The 19,973-nt window shown below is 33.1% G+C and overlaps 1 protein-coding gene across 1 annotated transcript in view; it reads right to left on the bottom strand.

Annotated features, from left to right (window-relative positions):
- LOC139854630 (uncharacterized) overlaps window positions 1-19,296 on the bottom strand; it is a 72,161-nt gene extending 52,865 nt beyond the window's left edge. The window contains exons 1-3 of the mRNA XM_071843926.1: window positions 19,188-19,296; window positions 18,204-18,298; window positions 17,976-18,033 (exon numbers count right to left, since the gene is read on the bottom strand). Coding sequence (XP_071700027.1) covers window positions 17,976-18,033; window positions 18,204-18,298; window positions 19,188-19,296 — 262 coding nt within the window. The remainder of the gene's footprint in view (window positions 1-17,975; window positions 18,034-18,203; window positions 18,299-19,187) is intronic.
- Window positions 19,297-19,973: the final 677 nt, after the last annotated feature.

The raw sequence follows: 19,973 nt of genomic DNA, 5'->3' as shown, positions 1-19,973 counted from the left end.
AGTTTTCAGAAAACAAATCGGTTTGTAATTTGATCAAAATATTTTCTCGTTCAAGCTCGAGTTTAGATATCATCGGATTCCATGAGTTTGTAATTCTCAATCTTTAAAGTCAATCTCAAGGATTGAGTAATATCAGTCTTAAAAGCTGATTTTTGATCTTTTAAGGAGATTATCCTTTCTGGGGATCTGATTCATTAGTCTTATCAAGCTAATTTGCACGATGCCCTCCCCATTTTACGAGACAGATCCTCTCATGGTTAGGATAAGTCTGACCACTTGGCGACCCTGTTTGATGATGAGGTCCGTGGATTTCCAGCTGATTTTCGAGAAAATTTTTCAAGGTTTTTCGTAGACTCTACAACTGGTCTGGACGACAACTTCTTGACCTAAATCAAGAAGCGCGTGTCTTTTTCGGAAGACTTTACTTCCTTTTAATGATGGAATTGATTCATCGTGTAGATCCATCTTTCTTTCAAACATATTACAGTTTATCGGGTAAAACGGTTAATTTTGTCCAAAACAAAAGTATCTTCAGTTATTTGTAAAAAAATATGTGATATATGTTTTAAATAACTTGGTAAATTTTTCTCACACTTGGCTTTTATTTTCCTTTCTTTGCCTTTTTATTGTCCTCTATTCCATTTTAAATGAATTCTAACATTTTTGGTTGTTTCTCAATTTATGTCCTTTCCGAGGTAACAATAATTTCGGTGTCAACACCTAGTTTTATCGTTCATAAATATGTATAAACATGATTTTGAGTTCATTTAATTGAAGATTTTGAAAAATTTTACTAGAATTGGGTAGTCAGTATATAAGACTAGGGCTGTTCTTTATTATCAGAGAGCACTAGATTCTAATACAACTACTGCCTTACTAGTATTTCTAATGGTAACCAAGTGTTTAAATAAAAATTTTTTTTAAAATCCGAAAGAATTTAACCCCTTCCCACACTTAAGATCTTGCAATGCCCTCATTTGCAAGAAATCAGTAACAATTTAAATTATTGAGGGTGATTAGCGTAGAAAAAATGATTAAATTTTACCAAAGTTTCTAAACATATTGGCGTTTGTTTGTTGAATGATAAATGGTGCACATCATTTGTTCATTCCGTCTTATTGTTACATCACATTTGTTTTTCGTTTTGTCGTCAAAATCAGTAGCTTTTGCTGAACTTAATGCCAGTCTTTGAAAATGCGCTGTTTTACCCTGTTGTGTACATTAAATAAAATACATACAATACAAATATAAACATGCATGGTAATTTGAAATGGGACTTAAAATCCCACTTTCAAATCAAATATGAAATATTAGTACAACAAATAAAAATATTAAACATTACAATAAAAGTATCAAAATATAATGTGTTTAAGCATAAATAAATAGAAATAATAAAAAGATAAAAATCATAGAAATCACCAACAGGAACTATATCAATCTGGATAGGGGTTCCAGTTCATGTCGTCGTCCGGGTTCCATGGTTGGTGATAGGTGTACTGGTAGGCCTGGTTAGGGTCGTAGAGAGTATATGGTGGTCTCATCTCGGGCTGGTGTGGAGGATAGTAAGCGGGTCGGGTTGGAATGTAGTGATCCTGAGGTGACAGCCGGCTCATGATCTGACGCTGATGATAGTCCCATCTATCATGCTGTCATTGCCTGGAATGCTCGTAATCATTCCGGGCTTGCCACTGCTCCATCCGACTAAATCTCTCCCCGTTTGTCATATCTACCTCATCTGCACGCTGTTAGACGTCAGTCATAGCCTCCCTAATGTCATCCGCTTCCTCCATTTCCTCATCTGATCCTCTCTCTACCTGAGGATGACTACCAACATAGGGTATTGCCTGATTGCGTCTGCTTTTTAATACCTTAGCATCCTGATAGACCCTCAATCCTAAAGGCTCAACCTGTTCCCTACATTCCAAAAGTGGATCCCCTTGGTCCCTATCTACACCCAAATACTCTCCAATGAGAGTAACAAAAATACCTCCTCCTATTATTTCCCCTTCCTGTATTCCTTCTACCATCTTAGCCAAATAAAAACCAACACAGTAAGGGATATTAACAAAGCCTCTTGGGTCTCGAATACACTTTAGGTAAAATAAATCATGTAAGGTCATTTTCTCCTTATTGTGACCTCTCTGTGTAATCGAGTTAGCCAAAAATCTATGAATTATACGAAGCTCGGCTTTGTTAATATGTAAGTAGGAGTGTTTTCCTCCCAGCGTAAAAACATTATAATCTGACATACGCCTCCAGACTGCGTTCACGTCAAAATTCCTATCTACCCTTTCACCATGATAAATCAAATTCATACAATAGGGTAGTAGTAATTCACCAGGAGTATATATCTGCAAAGCCCTGGCCATGTCCAGTATGGACATCCTGTACATCCTACGGCCAAGTATAAATCTAAGAAAACTTCTATCATCTAATCTATCTACATCTGTATTTAATGCTATAGTACTCATAAGCTCAATACACCATTCCTTATATACAGGTCTACGAATGGTGAATAAACGTTCCCAATCGGAAAAAAAAGAACTGCCATACCTTTGGATCAGATGCTCCCTAACTGAGTTAACTAGTTGGACCCTTTCTAAAGGCTCCCAAACGATTACCCTCGGCACTTCTACATTTTTCGGTATCAGTTTGAATTTGTTACTTTGATATGTCGGGTAATCTCTCCAGCTTCTATCAAATCTTAGATTAGGATGCAACGTGTGTTCAGGAATCGTTGGGTATTCTACAGGCGGATGCATCTGGAATACTATAAAGGCATCAACAAATTGTAGCGGATCATAATAAGGTACGTGTTGATCAGGTTGCTGTTGTTGTTCCTGTTGTGGTTCTTGTTCGGGTTCTGGCTCGTATTGCATTTCTGGTTCAGGTTCTGGAGCAGGTTGTCTAGATGATGATGATGCACCATCAGTATTAGTAAATCTCTGCAAAACACATTAAACACAAAATTTGTGCATCCAAATATGCATTAGTGTTAGCAAAATAACAACTTGAAACAATTACAATAACATGTTTAATCAAAATTAAACTTATACACATTTTCACAATTTTAACAATTCCACACTTTTTCAAATAAGCATATATGAAAATGTTTACAAAGTTCATAAGCATTCAACTCAAATAACATGTTAAAATAACCATTACTAGCAATTAAACAAGTTTCAAATGGCATTTATATCAATTTAATCAAGTTCATGAATTTTATACCTAAAAAGTCCACTTTAATTCTCAAAAATTATGTTTTAGGATCAAAGTTTGGATCATTTAGCTACCTAAACATGTTACACTACTTAATTTAGCAATAATTCATGACAAAAATCGGCTATAACCTGTTTATATCAAAAAGCCCCAAATTGCTCAAGAACACAAACCCTATATTCCTGAAAATTTTGAAGTTTTTGGCTTCAAATCATGTTAAATAGCATCAATCTAGGTTATACATGCATAAAATACTAACAATTTAACTCTAATTACACTAGAAATTAACAAAATCAAATTAGGAAAAATATAGCTCAAGAACACTAAAAATTAAATTTAAAGAGGTTTAGAGATGAAATTGTTACCCTTCTTGATAAACTTCTTATCAAATTCATGATTAGAGCGGATTATAGTGAGAAATTTGGTGAAAAAAATGATGAAATTTGAGAGGTTTTTGGAGAGTGCTCGTGTTTTGTGTGTGTGTGTTTTGTGGACAGAAGCAGACTCGCTTGGTTTTATGATTCTGACCAAAAATTAGGCCTCATGCGATCGCATGAGGTTGAAGGCCAAACCCCATGCGATCGCATGGGGGTCTGGTATTTTTTTTTTGTTTTTTTTTAAATATAAAAACCATTACTTTTAACACAAAATAATTAATTAAAATTTAAAAATTTTGTTTTCCTTTTTAGGAGTGAGGGCGTTTCGGATCGTTGTCCTAGTCCGTCTCTCAACAAAGTTTTAAAATTTGTTACTTTTTTTTAAGCGTCGTTTTAAAAGCAAAGATTTTTGAGTTTTTTTAAATGTTTTTGGCATACTTTAATTCAATAAGATTAAAAATAATGATAATAAAAATTCTCGTCCCTCCCTTGGGTAGAGCAATTTCGGTTCAACGACCTAGTTTTCAACTCACGATGAATTTTAAAAATCATATTTTTAACTTAGTGAAACAAAGTAGATTTTTGCTTTTAAATTCACACCAAACTTAAATTTAAAATGCATAAAATTAAAAATTCATATAAATATCATTTTTATACATACAAACTTATATTAAAAATATTAATTTTTCAAATATTTACAAACTTAAATATATTGATTTTAAAAAGTTTACAATAATAATTTAATATTTATATTAATTTTAAGAAACAAGGTAAAAATTCAAAATTCAAAATCTTTTTGGTCTTTTATCTCACTTTAATCAATCAAATATTATCAAAAATATACGCCCCTCTTTTCGGTAAAGTAATTTTGGTTCAACGACCTAGTTTTACTCCTGACGAATTTCTGAAATATTTTGGGTTGATTGATTAAAGATATTTATACCTTAAGAATAAACGGTAAATTTCGCAGTGATATAATAAATTTTTGTATGATATCAATAATTTCGGTTACGCATACCTAATTTTATTGAATACCAATTTAATACTTTATTGTGAACGATTCAGCGTTTATTATTAAAAGGTTAAAAGCAATAAAAATAAAAATAAAAAACTGTACATACTTACATGTGAGAAAGAATTCTCAGAGACTTGCTTTAGCCGACTCATAGGAGAGTCGTGTGATTTGGTTCTCCATAGCTACGTAAGCATAACCTCGAATCTTCAATATCTTTTCTTCTAAACATATAAACGGTCCTTCTCTGCATAGAGTAACAAATTCGATATTTGAATATGTTTGATTATTTGAACATTTACCTTCATGTGACCATTTTCCGTATTTATAACATCTTTCAAGGTGTCGTGCTCTTCTTTTCGTTGCGGATTTTGATTTTCCTTTACCAAAATATATCTTATGATGATCTTTTCTGAGTTCTTTTCTTACCCCGTCCATTTTTTCTCTTATGAATGATACCAGTTCACTCGGAAGTGTGTCATTATTACGTTTAGTAATCATAGCATGTAGCATTAGACCATGGTTCAGATCAAAGAAATTCTTCATCTCGTAAAACCTAAAAAAAATAAAAAATTCAGAATGGGGGGAGAAGACTGGTTCTTTAGGGTCTGCTAGGGAAAGACCATTCGGATTCCATTCTCGAGAACTACACGAAAATAGAAAATCTAACTCTAACAGAAATATATATTACCCTAAAAATATTTGATTCTCCCCACACTTAGTTAGCTGTGGTATCAAAATTATGATTGACTTCATTGTCAACTTCCATCGGACCATGTATGTAATGTTTAACTCTGTGACTATTAACTTTAAATTCAATCCAATTTGAATTTATTAACTCTATTGTTCCGTATGGGAAAACTCTTTTGACTATAAATGGTCCAGACCATCTTGATTTCAATTTTCCAGGAAATAGCTTGAATATTGAATTGAAAAGAAGAACTCTGTCTCCTTCTTTAAATTCTTTTGAACTTCTGATTCTTTTATCATGCCATTTCTTCGTTCTTTCTTTATAGATTAACGAATTTTCGTATGCTTCATGTCTTAATTCTTCTAATTCGTTTAGTTTTCTTAACCGTAGACGTCCGGCTTCATGTAAATCAAGATTACATGTCTTCAAAGCCCAAAATGCTTTGTGTTCAATTTCTACTAGAAGAAGACATGCTTTTCCGTAAACGAGTTTAAAAGGTGTGGTTCCAATTGGAGTTTTGTAGGCTGTTCTAAAAGCCCAGAGTGCATCCTCCAATTTCATGGACCATTCCTTCGGATTTGATCCTACGGTTTTCTCTAGAATTCTTTTTAATGCTCGGTTGGTATTTTCAACTTGTCCACTTGTTTGTGGATGATAAGCGGTTGAGATTTTATGAGTTACTCCATATCTTTTGAGAACTTTCTCAAGTTGATTGTTACAAAAATGAGTACCCCGATCACTTATTAAAGCTTTCGGTGTTCTAAACCTTGCAAAAAGACGTTTTAAAAAGTTGACTACAACTCGTGCATCGTTAGTCGGAAGAGCTTGTGCTTCCGCCCATTTAAATACATAATTAATGGCAACGAGAATGTAGAGATTATTATGAGATTTTGGAAATGGACCCATAAAGTCAATACCCCAAATGTCAAATACTTCACATATTTGAATGACATTTTGTGGCATTTCATCCGTTGACTTATTTTTTCGGCCCTTTGACATGCATCACAGGATTTGCAAAGAAGGTGTGCATCTTTGAAAATTGTAGGCCAATAGAATCCAGCATCGTAAACTTTTCTTGCTGTAAGTTGAGGCCCATAATGCCCTTCTGTTGGTCCTGTGTGACAATGGTTTAAGATTTGACTGGCTTCATCTCCGAATACACATCGGCGTATTATTCCATCGGGACAACTTTTAAATAAATGTTCTTCCCAGAAATAGTGTTTTATATCACTAAAGAATTTCTTTCGTTTTTGGTACGACAACCCTTTTTCAAGAAATTCACATACTAAGTAGTTTGCATAGTCTGCAAACCATGGAATTTCATTATAATCTATCTTTAATAGATATTCATCAGGAAAGTTGTCTTGTATGACCGATTTATTTAGAACTTCTAATTCAGGATTTTCAAGACGAGAAAGATGATCAGCTGCGAGATTTTCTGCTCCTTTTTTGTCTCGGATTTCAATATCGAACTCTTGTAAGAGTAAGATCCAACGGATTAATCTTGGTTTAGCATCTTTTTTCGAAAATAGGTATCTAAGAGCAGAATGGTCGGTATAGACCACCGTTTTAGCTAGAACGAGATATGAACGAAATTTGTCAAAAGCAAAGACAATAGCAAGGAGTTCTTTTTCAGTAGTTGTGTAATTCGTTTGTGCTCCTTGTAACATCTTACTAGCATAATAAATAGGTTGAAATCATTTTTCAATCCTTTGTCCTAAAACGACTCCCATTGCAAAATCACTTGCATCGCACATAAGTTCAAACGGTAGATTCCAATTTGGAGTTATTATGATCGGCGCATTAGTAAGTTTTTCTTTAAGAATATTAAAAGATTTGATGCATTCATCTGAAAAGATGAATGGCGCATCCTTTTCTAGGAGTTTATTCATAGGAGTGGCAATTTTAGAAAAAACTTTTATAAAACGTCGGTAAAAACTGACATGCCCTAGAAAACTCCTAACTCCTCTAACATTGGTGGGATGTGGAAGTTTAGCAATTATATCTACTTTAGCTCTATCCACTTCAATTCCTTCCTTTGAAATTTTATGACCAAGAACGATGCCTTCTTTAACTATGAAATGACATTTCTCCCAATTAAGAACTAGATTTGATTGTTCGCATCTAATAAGCATTCGTTCAAGATTAACTAGACATGATTCAAATGTATCACCGAAGACTGAAAAGTCATCCATGAAAACTTCCATGCATTCTTCTATCATGTCGGGAAAAATCGCCATCATGCACCTTTGAAAGGTTGCAGGGGCGTTGCAAAGTCCAAATGGCATGCGTTTATAAGCAAAAGTACCATAAGGGCACGTGAACGTGGTTTTCTCTTGGTCCTCGGGTGCTATTGGAATTTGAAAATATCCGGAAAAACCATTAAGAAAACAATAGTAACTATTTCCGGCTAATCTTTCCAACATTTGATCCATAAAAGGTAAGGGAAAGTGATCTATTCTGATGGCGTCATTTAATTTTCTATAATCAATACAAACACGCCATCCTGTTACAGTCCTAGTAGGAATAAGCTCATTTTTCTCATTTGTGATGACAGTCATGCCACCCTTCTTAGGTACACATTAAACTGGGCTTACCCATAGACTATCAGAGATTGGATAAATTAAACCTGCATCTAGCAGTTTAATAATTTCTTTCTTAACAACATCTTGCATATTAGGATTTAGTCTTCGTTGGTGTTGCACATACGTTTTATGACCTTCTTCCATAAGGATTTTATGTGTGCAATACGAAGGACTTATTCCATTAATATCATGAATCTTCCATGCAATGGCTGGTTTATGAGCTTTTAGCACAGAAATGAGTTGAGATTTTTCATTTTCAGTAAGAGAAGACGATATTATTACAGGTAATTCAGATTCACCATGTAAATAAGCATATTCCAAATGGTTTGGAAGTGGCTTTAACTCTAATGTCGGTTGTTCTTCTATCGATGATTTATATCGATATCTGTCTTCTTCTTTTAGCATTTGAATTTCTTCTGTTGTTAGTTCATATCCATTAACCATAAGTGTAGCTAACATTTCAGTTTCATCAATTGGTTCAGTTCCTTCTCCTAAAGAACATTCTCATGTTCCTTGTAATTCTGGAAATTCTTCTAACAATTCTGCATGTGAATCTATAGTTTGAATATAATAACATGTATCATCTGCAGATTGCGGTTGTTGCATTGCTCTATCAACAGAAAAGGTAACACTCTCGTCCTCTATACTTAGGGTCTGTTTCTTACCAAACACGTCTATTATTGCTTTAGCCGTGTTTAAGAATGGTCTTCCTAATATGAGAGGAACTCGAGAATCTTCTTCCATATCCAGAATAAAAAAATCTACTGGAAATACTAAAGTACCAACTTTAACTAGCATGTTCTCCATTATCCCTCTAGGATATTTTACTGATCGATCGGCTAGTTGTATACTTATTCGTGTTGGTTTCAATTCTCCAAGGTCTAGTTTAGCGTATAGTGAATACGGCATTAGATTTATACTAGCACCTAAGTCTGCCAATGCTTCTATTGAACTAAGACTACCCAGAAAACATGGAATTGTGAAACTTCCTGGATCAGATAATTTTTCTGGTATCTTATTCAACAGTACTGCAGAAAAATTAGCATTCATAGTAACAGCCGAGAGTTCTTCCATTTTCTTTCTATTTGTGATTAGATCTTTCAAAAATTTAGCGTATCTAGGCATTCCTGAAATTACATCAATGAAAGGAAGATTAACATTTATCTGTTTAAACATATCCAAGAATTTGGATTGCTCGGCTTCAAGTCTCTCTTTTCTCATTTTACTCGGGTAAGGAAGTGGTGGTTGGTATGGTTTAACATAAGGTTTAGCCTTAACTGTGTTATCTTCATTAACCTTTTCAACTACCGGTTATGTTTCTTTATCTTGCTCAGATTGTGGTTCTTGTGGAGTAGGAATAGAGTCATCAAAAATTACAGGTATTTCAGGTGGTTTAAGTGTAATACCACTTCTTGTGATAATAGCTTTAGCTGTTTCATTCTGGGGGTTAGCATTTGTATCACTAGTTAGACTTCCCGGTTTTCTTTCACCTATCAACCTTGCTAGGTTACTTACTTCTTGTTCCAAATTTTGAATAGAAGCTTGTTGATTTCTAAATGCTTGAGCATTTTGTTCATTGGTTTGTTTCTGAGATGTGAAAAATTGCGTTTGAGATTCAACTAGCTTCAACATCATGTCTTCTAAATTTGGCTTTTTATCATCGGTTTGTGGTGGTTTATTTTGAAAAATAGGTCTTTGCTGATTGTAAGTATTATTAGGTACTTGTTGATTACTAGGACCTTGTTGGTTATTGTATGGAACATTTCGGTTATAATTCTGATTTTGATTGTAGATTGGTCTTGGCGGTTGATAATTATTCTGATAATTATTTCCAGGCCTTTGGTTTAGATATGAAACATTCTCTCTTTGTTCCATTGTTAGTTCAATACTGAGACAATCTTTTGTCAAATGTGGTCCTCCACACTGCTCACAACTAATTCGTATTGAGTGGATATCTTTAGTCATCTTTTCCATTCGTCTCTCGACAGCATCTATCTTTGCGGAAATGGAATCAAAGTCATGGCTAGAATCGGCTCTAGCTGCTTTAGATGATCTAACGATATTTTTTCTTGGTGCCACTCATGTGAGTGGGAAGCAGTGTTATCAATAATTTTGTAAGCGTCAGTTACTGTTTTCTTCATAATGGAACCACCAGCTGCTATATCGATGTCTTTTCTTAAAGTGATGTCGCATCCTTGGTAGAATATTTGTACTATTTGACAGGTGTCTAAACCATGTTGCGGACATCCTCTTAATAACTTTCCAAACCTTGTCCACGCCTCATAAAGAGTTTCATTTGGCTTTTGTGTGAACGTAACAATTTCTCCTTGAAGTCTCACAGCTTTAGATGCCGGAAAGAATTGTTTAAGAAATTTTTCAACTAAAATGTCCCATGTATCAATCGCCCCTTCAGGTAACGATTCTAACCAATCTTTGACTTCTCCCTTTAAAGTCCAGGGAAATAACATGAGATATATCTGTTCATCCTCCACGTCTCTTATTTTAAATAGAGTACAGATCCTATTAAATGTACGAAGATGTTCGTTTGGATCTTCCTTCGGCGCACCACTAAATTGGCATTGATTAGTTACCATGTGTAGGATTTGTCCTTTAATTTCATAATCTGGCGCATTAATGTCTGGTTGAGTAATTACGTGACCTTGGCCAGTGCGTTTAGCTCGCATTCGGTCTTCCATACTTAGAGGTTCCAGATTTTTCCATGATTGAATTTGTTGAATCTGAATCACTAGAGGATTCTGATTTAATGGGTTGTTCCTCGACAATTTCCGTTTGAATGATTGGTGGTTCCGGAGGAAAGATTAATGGTTCAGGATCTCTGAATTGTCCCTGAATATTCTCCGGATTCTCAATTGTGAGATCGGGTTCAAAAAATGGATTATCGAAAATTTGAATTGGAGTACTTGGTCGACTGGATGACATTTCTAAAGAAAAATCAACGGCGACAATATTGGCTAGATGTCTTGATCGAGTTACAGGTGGTGAACGTATAAAAGGTGGTGAACGTTTTGCTCGGTGCATTCACTGAATATCCTATTAGTTATAAAAGATAAAAAATTATATAAGTTATCAAATTAATAGACTTTTCTGATTTTGCCCACATTTCGAATAGCCAATAGATGCAGCAGGTAGCCAGGACCCTTTAAATCGGAAGCCCACAACTCGCCACTAACAAATCCAACTATTACTACGAACCAGAAAATTTTGGATGTCTATCAATTTAACCACTTAAAATAATTTTCGGTTGAAATTTAAAGAAATTTAGAGAAGAAATAGAAAAAAATCTAAGTCCTAAAAATTAGAGTGTCGAGAAATAAGAAAGAAAAAGAGCGCGTCGAAAAACGTCAAAAAATAAAAGGTCGAAAAAAATAATAGGCGTCCAAAAATAAAAATAAGAAAGTAGCGCGTCGAAACTTAAAAAGGAACTAAAAACTAAGAATTAAAAGTTGCGTCTAAAAATATTAAAGCTTACAAGAAATTCTATATCCAAAATGGCAAAAACTTAAAAAGGTACTAAAATATAAAAACGGCGTCGCAAAATTCTAAAGCACCTAAATCATAGTCTAAAGAAAAAGTACTTAAGGGATTTTATGGCAAAGCCTAAGAATCTAGAAATAAAAATAACTATGGCAAAAACTATGACTTAAAACTAAATACGAACGAAAAATACAAATACTACGCTAAAACAAATAAAAGGATACAAAATATAAAAATAAACTTAAAGTTGTAAAAAGTACAATTTTTATAAAAATATTATTTTTATATTATTTATTTTATAAAACTATTAATTTTATATATTAATTAAAACTAGATTAAAACTAAATAAAACAAACTAAATAATAAAACTAAACTAAATAATTAAATAATTATAACCTAATTAGAGTTTTAATAATAATTATAATTAATTTAAACCCTAAACTGGTCGGACTAGGTTACCAGACCAGTCAAATCACCTCATGCGATCGCATGAGGTGTTAGTTGGTTTTCCATGCGATCGCATGGCTTGCGAATTCGGGCCAGACTTTGGGCTGCAACAGTGATCGGGCCGAGTGGTTTTTACTACTTTTTTTTTTTAAATTCTGTTTTAATATCTATATAAAATATTTATATAAATTAAATAAAAACTTATATTTTTACAAACAAAAAAATAGAAATATAAATATTTATAATTTATATATTTTATCAAACTCTTAAAAATATAAATATATTGTTATTCTTTTTATGGTTTTTATATTTTTAATAATTAAAACGTATTTTTACAAAAGCGTATTTTTACAAAAGTAAATTAAAAAGAAGTAAAGTCTTTTTTTTCAAATTTTTTTTATATATATAGCGTTTCGCTTTCGGTGTTTTAGTGTCCCCGGCAGCGGCGCCAAAAATACTTGATGTGCGTAGAGGTGTATATAAAATAGTTTATATTTTATAAGGAAAATACTATTAAATACGATACAATTTTACACAAGTTATTTATTTATTAATAGAGTGGATATACCTAAACCTTGCTACAACACTTATAGGCAGTGTACCTAATCGTACAGTAGTGTAGTTTTTAGTAAGTCCGGTTCGTCCACAGGGAACTCGCCAAGTTTAACGCTATATTTTTAAAACTATATTTGTAAAAGTATAAATATAAATATAAATATAAAAAGACTTAATGTAAAATATTAAATATATAAAAGATTTAATTTAAAGCGTAAAGTAAATAATAATAATGAAATTGCGATAAATAAAAGTGCGATAAAATAAAAGTACGATAATTAAAAGTGCAATAAAATGACAGTAAATAAAAGTGCGATAATTAAAAGTGCAATTAAATATGAAATAAAGGAAATTAAATATGAAATAAAAGAATTATGCTTATTTAAACTTCCGTAATCATGATGTTTGACGTGTTAATTTTAGTTTATTACCATGGGTTAATTGTCCTTTGTCCTGGATTATTCGATATGTCCATACGGATTTGTCCATAAAAGTCCATCAGTCATAATCATAAAGTGCGGAAGTCTTCGTCAAATTATTCTTATTCCCGAAGTCAAATATTCCAACTAATTGGGGATTCGAATTGTAACAAGGTCTTAATACTTTGTTTAATGAATACACCAGGTTATCGACTGCGTGTAAACCAAGGTTTTACTACTTTGTTAACAATTACACCAATTACCCTTGAATGTAATCCACCCCTGTTTCAACAAGTCTATTAACTATTAATCCAGTTTCGTGTCCGGTAAAATGAACAATTATTGGTATTTATAGATATCCCGCCCACCGTACCCAGTCAAGCGTATGTGGTTATATATAAATACGTCAAATTATAAGTCTATATATTAAATCAATGAGGTATCATTTAGTTAATATAAAGCCCATTAATAGCCCATAGTCTAATTTCCACAAGTGTCGTTCTTTTATCCAAACCCCAATTATGGTCCAAAGCCCAATTACCCAATTTTAATATTTAGCCCAACATCACGATTACTTCGGTTTAAATAAGCATAATAATAACTTAGCTACGAGACATTAATTTAAAAAGGTTGAACATAACTTACAATGATTGAAAATAGCGTAGCGTTACACGGACAGAATTTCGACTTACACCCTTACAACATTCGCTAACATACCCTTATTATTAGAATTTAAAATTAAAATTAAAATTATAATATATATATATATATATATATATATATATATATATATATATATATTATACGAGTGAGATAGAGAGATAGATGAAAAAGATATATATAAGTTCGCTCAAAACTGCGAAATTTATAGGCATGTGGCCACAAAAAGTGGCCCATGCGATCGCATGGATATTAAGCCTACAGGCCATGCGATCGCATGGAGGTAGGTACCAGCTCACATTGCTTTGTTTTCTTTCTTTCCGACGGTTTTTATAAATATAATATATAAATAATTTTAAGAATTATTTAAATATTATATTATATTTATGTGCATAGTTGACTTGTAATTTTTAGTCCGTTGCGTCGAGCGTTGAGAGATGACTCTGGTTCCGATTCCGGATTTTCAAACGTCCTTGCGTACAATTTAATATCTTGTATTTTGCGTTTTGCCTCTTGTACTCTTGTAATTTCGAGACGTTTCTCATCAATAATTTGAACCACTTTGATTGTACTTTGTACTTTTGAGCTTTTTGGTCGTTTGCGTCTTCAATTCATCGAATCTGTCTTTTGTCTTCACCTTTTATTATTTAAACTAATATTACTTGTAAATAGAATAATTGCAACTAAAAGCTTGTCTTTCTTGAGGGATAATGCTACGAAATATATGTCATTTTTAGCATTATCAGATGGTTTAATACCGGCCTTTGATGTGAGCAATGAAAAGTGTAAAACGTGTATGTTGACAAAGATCACTAAGAAACCTTTTCAAAATATACATCGTGATACTGAGATTTTGGAATTAATACATAGTGATTTATGTGATTTGCATGCAACTCCTACTTTAGGGAACAAGAAATATTTTGTGACTTTTATTGATGATGCTTCTAGGTTATGCTATGTTTATTTGTTACATACTAAGGATGAAGCATTAGATAAATTTAAAATATTTAAAACTAAATTAGAATTACAACAAAAGGCTTTGATTAAAAGACTTAGAACGGATAGGGGAGGTGAATACATAGACCAATTGTATTTCCAATCCGTTGGTATTATCCATGAGACCACAGCTCCTTATACTCCACAAAAAATGGTATATCTGAAAGGAAGAATAGGGTCCTTAAGGAGATGGTAAATTCCATGTTATATTATTCGGGTTTAAGTGAAGGATTTTGGGAGGAAGCTATGTTAACAGCTTGTTATTTGCTTAATAGAGTTCCTAACAAAAGAAACAGGATTACACCTAATGAACTTTGGAATAAAAGGAAACCTAACTTGAATTATCTTCGGGTATGGGGTTGTAGGGCGATCGTAAGACTGCCTGATCCCAAGAAGAAAATTTTAGGTGAAAGAGGTATAGATTGCATATTTGTTGGATATGTTGAACATTCCAAGGCATATAGGTTTTATGTAATAGAGCATAATGAGTTTGTCTCAATCAATTATGTGATTGATTCAAGGGATGTAATCTTTGATGAAAATCGATTTTCATCTATACATAGACCAAAGGATATGATTTCAAGTAACAATGGAATCAACAAGGATTGTAATGATGAAGTCTCTGAAAAGGCTGTTGATCAGTCACTTGGGCTTCGAAAAAGCAAAAGAGAAAGGAAACCTAAATCATTTGGACCAGATTTTTAACTATACTTAGTTGAAGGTTCCAGGGATGATGTTTCTACCCAATATTCGTATTGTTTCAATGTTATGATGATCCCAAAACATATGATGAAGCAATGAGATCTCAGGATGTTGCATTCTGGAAAGAGGCAATTAATGATGAGATGGATTCCATCATGGGCAATAACACTTGGGTGTTAGCTGATCTACCTCCTGGTTGCAAACCTTTGGGTTGCAAATGGATCTTCAAAAAGAAGATGAAGGTGGATGGAACTATTAAAAAGTTCAAGGCAAGGTTAGTCATTCAAGGCTTTAGACAAAAGTCTGGAATTGACTATTTTGATACTTATGCTCATGTGGCACGTATCACTACCATTAGACTGCTGAATGCTTTGGCTACAATTCACAATCTGTTTATTCACCAGATGGATGTGAAGACAGCATTCTTGAATGGTAAATTAGATGAGGAGGTTTATATGAACCAACCTCAGGGCTTTGTCATGCCAGGAAATGAAATCAAGGTGTGCAAACTTGTGAAGTCCTTATATGGTTTGAAACAAGCACCTAAGCAATGGCATCAGAAGTTTGATGAAGTGGTTTTATCTAGTGGTTTTAAATTAAACCAAGCAGATAAATGTGTATATAATAAATTTGATGACTCTATTAAAGGAGTTATAATTTGTCTATATGTTGATGACATGTTAATCTTTGGGACTGACCAAAGTCAGGTTGATTTAACAAAAGAATTTTTATCATCAAAATTCTCCATGAAAGATATGGGGGAGGCTGACGTTATCCTTGGCATTAGGATCAAACGTGAAAGCAAAGGAATTTCGATTTGTCAATCTCATTATATTGAGAAGGTGTTGAAAAAGTTCAATTGCTTTGAATGTACTCCTGTGAGTACCTCTGTGGATCCAAGTGAGAAGTTTATGCCTAATCAAGGTGAAGCTGTATCACAACTTGAGTATTCTCAGGTGATTGGCTGTTTGATGTACGCCATGACTTGTACAAGGCCGGATATTGCTTTTTCAATGGAAAAACTGAGTAGATATACTAGTAATCCTATTACTCATCACTGGCAAGCAATGAGGCGGGTACTGAAGTACTTGAAGAAAACTATGGACTATAGTTTATCTTACAATGGGTTTCCTTCGGTAATAGAAGGATATTCTGATGCGAGTTGGAAAACCAATATTGAAGATCATTCTTCAACGAGTGGTGGGTGTTCTTGCTTGGGGGAGGTGCTATTTCATGAGCTTCTAAGAAGCAGACATGTATTACCAACTCAACGATGGAATCCGAGTTTGTTGTTTTAGCTGCTGCTGGTAAAGAAGCAGAATGGCTTAGAAACTTGATTCATGAGATACCATTATGGCCTAAACCTATAGCACCCATGTCTATTCATTGTGATAGTGCTGCGACATTGGGAAATGATTATAGCCAGATGTACAATGGAAAGTCTAGACACTTAGGTGTCAGACATAGCATGATTCGTGAACTTATCATGAATGGGGTGATTTCGATAGTGTTCGTGAGGTCACAACAGAATTTAGCTGATCACTTGATGAAGGGATTGGCAAGAGACTTGGTTGACAAGTCTGCTATGAGGATGGGTTTAAAGTCCACATAAATTTCTAATTATAAGATACCCAATTCCCTTCTGATGAAAATCAGAAGCTGAATTCAATGTGGAAGGCTTATACTTAGAAATTTGGAGTATATAAATTTTATATCATCCCAAGGTAAGGTATGTACTCGGACCTGCTGAAGGTGAGGTTGAAGTCTAGCTTCTTAATAGTTCATTTGAAAAAGTGCATGAGCAGGTGCATGACTGAAATGAAGTACCTATGTGAATGTGAAGTTTTGCCGCTTCAACAAAGCTTGGACTTTAGCTTTATATACATTCATGAAAGGATATGGACACATGGCTTGTAAAGTGTCAGGATAGCTTTAGAGTATTTGAAAACTTATGTGTATATTATTTTCAGTTATTCAAATGAGTTGAAGGGTTCAATTCTTAGAACACCCCGATTCTCGAATATTTGGAATGTGTAATGTACTAAGGTGAAAATTCAATCTTCAAGATATTTTCATTTATGCATGAGTTTTTGTTTTAATTTGTTTAATTCTCATGAAACAAATTGCACTAAATTGGGGAGGATTGTTGAAAATTTAGTGTAATTGAGGGATTTAATCTACACTTGTAAATGGGTTATTAGGTACGGAGTGTACACCCATTAAGTGATAGATTACCCGGACTCGAAATGGTTTTCCATTATCACAAATTTGAGTGATTACGGAAGTATTATTCCTGCACCCACTTTTGCTGTTAAAAATTTGGTGAAACATCTCCATCGTGGAGTAGGTGAAACATCTCTATCGTGGAGTTAGTGAAACATCTCTATCGTGGAGTTAGTGAAACATCTCCATCGTGGAGTTAGTGAAACATCTCTATCGTGGAGTAGGTGAAACATCTCCATCGTGGAATAATACTTGTTTTTGGGTGCCTATAAATATGGACTATCATTCATGAGAATAAAAGTACACACAAACACCGTAATACTCTTATGCATAAGAGTTCTTGTTTACTGCCAATAACAAGAACTAATCTCTGTCTTATCCCAAAGTGATATTCGTGTAACCCAGGCAATAAGGGTCGAATAATTACTTTCGGAAAGTGATACCACGATTCAGTGATTTATCCGGCTATCGATTATTTTTACCATATACGAAAATTTTAATAAAACCTCCAACATAAAACACAACCAAAAACTACCAATTCAAAAGTAAATGGGTTGAAATTGTCATTTAAGATGATAATGATAGAAGATTTACCAAGATAATTTGCCTCGACATCGACAAGCCCAAGGAGTAAATAATAGTACCATTTTGCCTGCAAACATATACATAAAACGTAAAAAGAATTATACATTGTCGAATTGTAGAATGATTAAAAGTGTTTGCAGGGACAGAGCTGCATAGACTCAAGTGGGTTCAGTTGAACCCACTCAATTAAATGGATTTTTGTAAATGGGATAAATTCAAGGTTTGAAGGTTACTAACCGTCATCTTTTTCTTTCTACCGATCAAAATTGCACCATAAATGATTGCCAATAGCACATAGTTTGTTAAAGATTGCGATGTTGGTGCATTAATGCCTGAGTGAAACAGAATGACATAAGTTAGTACATACAGGTATGGTTGTTCTATTTCATTTATTTGAATTTATAATCAATTTGATTACCTGCTCTGAAAAACAAGCAAGTTTTATTATATAATATTAACACACATAATGGTGCAGGTAATTTCAGTATCCAACATGATAGGCCTAGAAATCAAGCTGATAATGTGATCATGTCACAGCCATTAAAAAAAATAAAAAATGTGTGATCGTGTCGCATGACAAATGAAGTGATAAAGTTAAGAAGATTGGAAGTTTATAAACCATTTGTTAACCATTAAACAAATGTCTAATGATATACTCGCCGTTCAAATTTATAAATTAACGTATAATTTTGATGAATTTATTATTTGGACGGTGAAATATCAACCCTCAAAACAAATAGCCAAATAGGCATACTTGTTAACTTTGCAGATATATAAAATTAATATTTTCTAACGACAACTCTAAGTCAATCAGTTGTATATGGCGGTTTATTTTGACTTTTATAAGGCGCTTATTGAAGTTTACAAGCATTTTTTCACGTTGACGACCACTCTAAAGACAGTCGTTAACAAAATCTATAAAATTATTTAGTTTTCATTATTATTATTGTATATATATATATATCATATAATCATATATATTAGTATTAGTATTACTATAATATATTTAATATCATTAAAGATTTAAAGATGATCAACATACCACTATTTTTAGCCATACATCAATAAATGAATAAATGTCTAAATGTGGCATCACTAAATTGTGCGACAATCTGAATCGTGTATGGCTAAAACTAGTGGTTTAAAGACGGCTCCATGTTACTATTACTACTATTTTTAAAAGTGATCATGATTATACAAAAGAAATACGAAAATACAAACCTTTTCTAGCAAGCACGGATGATGAGAATCCAGTAGAGGTGACAAAAAGAGATAGAACCTGACCCAGAAAAAGGCTAAACAATGTTTTCTTTGTAAAAACACACACCATTATTATTATTATTCAATACAAGTTTCTTTTTTTTTCTTTTTTTACAAGATCTTCAGAAATGCTTGACAAGAATATCAAAATCAAGAAACCTCACAATTTCAAAATCATAAAAGCCAGTTTTTTTTTTTTTTTTCTTTCGAGACCAAAAATGTGTAACTTTTTATCATATTAATTGAGAATATGAAATACCCACATTAGAATTATATGTGGGTATACTTGAAATTGAAACACACGTACAAGAAATCAATTACTACCAAAGATTAAAAATCTTATACTATCAAGAAACGGAGGTAGGGTTTACAAGTGTTTTTCTACGTATTATTAATAGGTGGAAAATCTGAAATACGTATTTGTCCACTTTAAAGTTTAAACCCAATAAAATACTATCAAATCAAATAAACGCAAATATTAACTTAAAAAATATCATATCATATATGTTCGAATTCTGAATTTTGTTATACTACCTAGTAAAAGTATTGATTATTAAATATTAAATAATTAAATAATACAGTAAATTTTTTTTAATAATATCACTATCAGTCTATCACTTCACTATTTGATATTTGTACTTTTGTAGTGTTTAAGTTGGAAAAATGTGTAATTCTCCCCCCGGACCCGGATGACCAAAACTGAATTTCGTAATCTCTTCAAATATCTACTTTCAGTATCCTGATTGC

The sequence above is a fragment of the Rutidosis leptorrhynchoides genome, chromosome 6 (genome assembly GCF_046630445.1).
Source record: "Rutidosis leptorrhynchoides isolate AG116_Rl617_1_P2 chromosome 6, CSIRO_AGI_Rlap_v1, whole genome shotgun sequence".
NCBI lineage: Eukaryota > Viridiplantae > Streptophyta > Magnoliopsida > Asterales > Asteraceae > Rutidosis > Rutidosis leptorrhynchoides.
The sequence above is the reverse complement of the archived record's forward strand: the minus strand, read 5'-3'. Positions and strand labels throughout refer to the sequence as shown.